The 6,378-nt window shown below is 28.3% G+C and overlaps 1 protein-coding gene across 1 annotated transcript; it reads left to right on the top strand.

The window, feature by feature from the left end:
- The first annotated feature begins 557 nt into the window (after positions 1 to 557).
- Positions 558 to 2,221, top strand: LOC112697063 (UDP-glucose flavonoid 3-O-glucosyltransferase 7). Its single transcript, XM_025750050.3, has one exon. The coding sequence runs from the start codon at positions 684 to 686 to the stop codon at positions 2,130 to 2,132; it is 1,449 nt and encodes a 482-aa protein (XP_025605835.1). The 5' UTR covers positions 558 to 683; the 3' UTR covers positions 2,133 to 2,221.
- The last annotated feature ends 4,157 nt before the right edge of the window (positions 2,222 to 6,378 follow it).

Raw genomic sequence — 6,378 nt, 5'->3', positions numbered from 1 at the left:
ATGACATATAATATAAATTGATTTGTGATGTGTATGGTTTTACTGACGGATAAATAATTTGATTTACTGTTGAGAGATCAATTTGAAACGTTTAGGATGTGTTTGGTTTGATTTTTATTTTTTATTGTTTTATTTTTAAAATTTGTGAGAAGAAATGAAAATAAATTAAATTTTATTATTTTTATTTTTAATTTCAGATGAATATTCACATATAATTATTTTTATATAAAGTTAATAATTAAAAATTTTGATTTAATTATCATCTAATGATTCTTAAATATTAACTTTTACATAAAAATAATTATGCATAAATTTAAAACTTATTTCTTCTAGTACCAAATTAAATTAATGTTAACTTTTAACAAAGACTATTTTAACTATAAAAAATACTAAGAGACTATCAGAATTTATTAATTTTAATTATTATTTACTCATTAATTTAACTTTTTTAATCTAATTATTTAACATACCTTATTTCAGACTTTTAAATATTAATAACTAATTAATAATAAAAAATAATAAATTTTGTTATTACTCCCACTCATCTTTAACTATTATTTCTTTTTTCTTCTATAAATTGGTTACGAAGTATCTAACATAGCCAATGCAAATAGCCACGGCAACTTCCTTCTTCTTCTCGTATATGCATAAGTCTGAATCTCCTACCAATAATTAGAAAAAAGATGAATACTTCAAATCCTAACCTACACATATTGTTATTCCCTTTCCTAGCACATGGGCACATAATTCCTACCATTGACATGGCCAAATTATTTGCCACAAAAGGGGTTAAGTCCACCATAGTCACCACCCCACTCAACGCATCACTCATCTCCAAAGCCATAGAAAAATCAAAACCACACCATCACAACGTGATCCAAATCCAAACCATTGAGTTCCCTTGTGAGGAAGCAGGTTTACCCAAGGGGTGTGAAAACATGGACTCAGTCCCTTCCCAAGATTTGTTCCTCGCGTTTTTTCATGCCACTAGTTTGTTGCAAAAACCCTTTGAAGAACTACTTCTTGAGCAACATCCACACTGTGTTATTGCTGATGCATTCTATTCTTGGGCAACAGATTCTGCTTCCAAGTTTGGGATCCCGAGGATTGTGTTCCACGGCACTTGTTTCTTCTCCTTGTGCGCTTCCGATTGCATGGGACTTTACGAGCCGCACAAGAATGTCTCGTCCGATTCGGATTCCTTCCTCGTTCCTTGCCTTCCCGGCGAGATTAAAATGACAAGGAAGGACGTGCCGGCTTTCATAACCAACAAGGAGAACAGCACGGAGTTTGTCAAGCTCTTGGAAGATGCAAAGGAAGCACAGGCCAGGAGTTATGGTGTTGTTGTCAATAGCTTCTACGAACTCGAGAATGTGTACGCAGATTTCTACAAGAACGAATTCGGGAGAAAAGCATGGCCTATAGGCCCTGTTTCTCTCTGTAACAAGGACACAGGAGAGAAGGCAAACCGGGCAAAAGAAACTACAATTGATGAGTTTGAGTGCTTAAAGTGGCTTGACACAAAGAAACCAAATTCAGTTGTTTATGTTAGCTTTGGAAGTTTAATAAGCATGCCAGATTCTCAGCTTAGAGAAATTGCATTGAGTCTTGAGATCTCAGGCCAACATTTCATTTGGTTGGTGAAGAAAAACGAGAAAGACGGGGCGGAATGGCTACCGAAAGGGTTCGAGAAGAGAATGGAAGGTAAGGGACTAATTATAAGAGGTTGGGCGCCTCAAATCTTGATTCTTGAGCACCAAGCGGTCGGAGCGTTTGTGACGCATTGTGGTTGGAATTCGACGTTGGAAGCGGTGGCTGCAGGGGTGCCGATGATCACTTGGCCTATTGTCGCCGAGCAATTTTTTAACGAGAAGTTGGTGACCGAGGTTCTTGAAATTGGAGTGCCTGTGGAAGCTGTGAAAGGGGTTAGGTTGGAGGGTGAATGTGTTGGATGCGATGCATTGGAGAAAGCTTTGAAGAGAGTAATGATTGGGGAGGAAGCAGAGGAAATGAGGAACAAAGTGAAGGTTCTTGCTCAGTTGGCAAAGCAGGCTGTGGAAGAAAATGGATCCTCTTACATAGCTTTCAATGCTTTAATTCAAGAGTTGGTTTCACTTTCTCTCTCAAGGTGAATTTAAAAATAAACAAGCTAAAAGTTAAGGTACTCCATAATAGTTAAATAATTTAAGAGTAAAGTATGTTCATCCAAAGTTGTTCTTAAGTTTCAATCGTCCTATTAAGTTCCAAACGTTTTAAAATTGGTTGAATGTTTTTCTACTGTTAAGGATTCGTTAATAGAATTGATGGCGGGATAAAATTGAGACGATTTTGAAACGTTAAGAACTCAAACAGAATGAAAATGTTGAGGACAAAAATGATACATAGAAATCAATTTTAATTTTATCCTTCAATAATATCAATTTTTTACTAAATATAATATTCAATTATTTTTTAATCACATCTAAATAAATTACACTTAATTACACTACTTTCATTCTAAATAAAATTTTTTATATTTTTATATTAACTTATAATTTTAAGTGTAAAATTATAAAAAACATAAATTTATTTAGAATGAAAGTAATGTGATTAAGTGTAATTTACTTAGATGTGATTAAAAAATAATTGAATACTATGTACAGTAAAAAATTGATATTATTAAAGGACAAAACTAAAATTTATTTCTATGTATCATTTTTGCCTCCAATGTTTTCGTTCTATTTAGGTTCCTAAGATTTCAAAATCGTCTCAATTTTGTCCCGCCGTCAATTTCGTTAACGGATCCCTAACGACAAGATAACATTGAGTCAATTTTAAAATGTTAGGAACTTAAATAAAATAATTGAAACGTTAGGGACAACTTTAGAACTTATCTCAAATGTCGGGGACAAAAATAATATTTTACTTATAATTTTATATATATATATATATATATATATATATATATATATATATATATATATAGATATTTTGACTATCATCGTGAAAATATTTTTAAGTGAGAATCGATGCTAAAATATTAATTCATATTTATTTAGAATGTTGATTTATAAAATATATAAAAAAATATAAATAAAAAAGAAAAAGATAAATGAAGAATAACTGAATATTATGGAATGCAAAAATTTTGATTTGAGTAGACGATTATTATCTGATAATGGAAACAAAATGATTGGAATTTGGTTGTCTTTACGTTGGAAATTAAAGTTTGAAGACAAGTGACCAAATATAAAATTATTAGAACTTTATTAGTGTGATATTAAGTGGTCGGAAATAATTTTTAATATTGGGGTGGGTTAGGTGAAATGCATACTTGGTTGCAGAGGTGATATACATTAGGGCAGGACAGAAAAAAATTGGATCGTCCAACGGTCCAACCAATTTGAAGTATCCTACTTTCACATAATTCACATGGAGTATCCTACTTTCATATAATTCACATGCTCAACAAGCAATCGATATTATTAGCTTAAATAAAAGTAATGGCGGAGCTTAGTTAAAAAAAAAAAGACATAGTTTAAATTTTTTGTTACAAATATTAGTATTTTTTTAAAAAATAAAAAATAATTCAGTTGGTTTAAATATTTATTATGACTTAAAATATCAAAGTTCAATTTTTATTTTTTATTTTTATTGCACAATAATTTTTAAAAAAGAGTCTAGGAACCAACAGTTTTATTGAAATCTGACCAACACTTAATCAGCAAAAGTAAAGTAAGTAATTTCACACCTTTAGATGAAATCTCGTATCATTAAAATTATCAATGATGGCTAATTGATGGCTCTGCCCCTAGCACTCCTCTAATTTTTAATTTTAAACATTCAAAACAGTTGGATTTGGACTGGACTGATTGAGTGTATTCGTAATTCACAACTCTCTATTCAATAAGCAACACTCTCACTACCTTTAAGTTTAAATATAAAAAATTAGGTATTTTTTATTTATGTAATTTAATATTATTTTATATTTTACTGTTGTTTTAATTTAATTTTATATGATAAAAAATATTAGAATATTTAATAAATATTGATATTATTATATTTGTATAAATTGATAAAAAAATTAAATAAATATTATAAATTTTAATATTTGTCTTTCTAACTTCTTTTTTACATATTTTACAGAATATATATTCAAATTTTTACATAAAATAATCATAAAAAATCAAAGAATTGATGCATTTTTTAAGAGGAAAGCTAATATTCAAGAAAGAGAACATATAACTTTTACAATATCAACACCTATAGATAGTTCTTTTACTTTAATGAATCACGAAAAAAGTGAGATACAACCTTTAAAAGTTTAAAGAGTTGCATCTGATGAGTTTGACCTTAATTCTTTGGAACGAGACCCTGGAAAACAGCTTCAAATTTGGCAATATCGCCTAAATCAGAGAGATGAGATTAGATGAGCTTATCTTAAATGGGGTCCATATAAAAACCATCTTGACAATTATCTTCTATCTGACCCCTCCTCCTAAAATTTTGTTTTAAGTTCCGTCACTGATCAAAAGGACATTGCAATTTGAGACATCTAAAAATAAAAATAGGCCAGTGATTTATTAAGTGCCTGTAATTTGATATACATTAATTAGGTTGGCCTGATGTATTATAAAATAATTTTAAATTTAGGTTAATTTAAAAATTTAATTTTGTTAATAGATCAAATTTAAATTTATAAAATAATTTAATAGGTCTATTAAACTTGTCTGAACATATTAAAATATAAAAATATATAAAAATATTTTTTATAATTAAATAATTATTAAAATTTTTAAATTTGTTATATTTTATTATAAATATTTTTTATATATTAAATATTTTAAAAATTTAGATATTATTATAATAATTAAATTTAGTATATCATATATAAATATTTTTTTAAAAAGAAATTAACTTTTTTAAATATTTTTTTATTTTAGTAAAAAATTATATACATTAAGCCTTTTAATAGATTTTAGGTCATGCCAAATTCAATAATAGATCGACTTAATACTTAAAATAAAGTCTATAACAAGCTATAGCTTTAATTCGGAGGCTAAGACTAATTAAATATATTACAAGCATAGCTTTTTAAGAACGAAGACTGGTTTGACCTAACTTGTTTTCATTCTTAAAAAATCTAAAAAAATTAGACCATTTAATTTGCATGTGAGTGAGCTGATATGTAGTAGAACATGATGACCGTTTTCAAATATAATATTATTTTATCAAATACTTATAATTTGTATTTTATTATTATTTTGTCAAATACAATATAACATCTTATTTATTATTTTCAAACACAACATATAAATACTTATAATTTGTGTAATTTATGTGTCTTATATTTATATAAATGGTCATACACAAACCAAATCCAAACTCAGGAAGACATATATTAAAAAAGAAAAAAGAATTTTTTTCTTCTAAAAATGGATAAACTATTATTTCTATTTACGAATATGTAAAATGCTGATAAATCTATTTATAAAAAAATAAAACTAATGTTATATTTGTAAAAGGCAATTTTTTTTTATAAAATTATCCAAACCTTAAAAAATCACTAAAGTTTTTGAAATTATCTTCTGCCAGCTTAACTCAACTCTAACCTCACATCATCTTCATCATCTTCATCCTCAACTCCTTTATCTCCTTCTAGTACTCCTCCATCATGTTAAAAAAATCTTTTAACATGGACCCTCCCCTCCATTACTCTTCTAACCTCTTCTTCCACAAAGACGCTAGCGAAAAAACAAAGATCCTAGTTGCGAGCTACCATGTTCTCTCACAATAGACTTCACATGATCCAATCTCAAACTAGATACCAATTTAAAAACCGACTCACAGCTAGTGTTGTACTAGGGAGGAGAAGATGCAGAACTTAGTCTTGACCTAATTCAAAACTTACTATTCAAAAAAATGTTAAAAATAAAAAAATAAATATTTTTATGAAAAACTAAATATGTCCACCACAGATTCAAATATATATTATTAAAAGAAACAAAAATGAAAAAAAACCATAGAAATACTACTATATATATCGGGCTAATTTATTTTACTTTAATTTAAATTTCTTTCTTTGTTTAGTTATTATCGGTAGGTAATAAAGAAGAAAAAAAAGGAAATTATTCAAGTTTGAGCACACAATAAACAAAATTTCAATAGAAGAAGAAAAATACAACTGCTCCAACAATTTCACAACTGCCACAAGAGGTAGAAGATGAAGTAGCAACAACAACATACTCATAATCGATCTCCATTTCTAACTTAAAATGTAACTCCACCAATAGAATCAGAGAAAGATTAAGAAAAAAATGACATGAGTGGAGGCCACAAATGTTGGCCAAAACCTCAAGATTTATTATTTTTGAACGTGAAAGAATATGAGAAGGGCTG

Source organism: Arachis hypogaea, chromosome 6 (assembly GCF_003086295.3).
Source record: "Arachis hypogaea cultivar Tifrunner chromosome 6, arahy.Tifrunner.gnm2.J5K5, whole genome shotgun sequence".
Lineage (NCBI taxonomy): Eukaryota > Viridiplantae > Streptophyta > Magnoliopsida > Fabales > Fabaceae > Arachis > Arachis hypogaea.
Note: the sequence above shows the minus strand (reverse complement) of the source record. Positions and strands in the feature narration are given on the sequence as shown.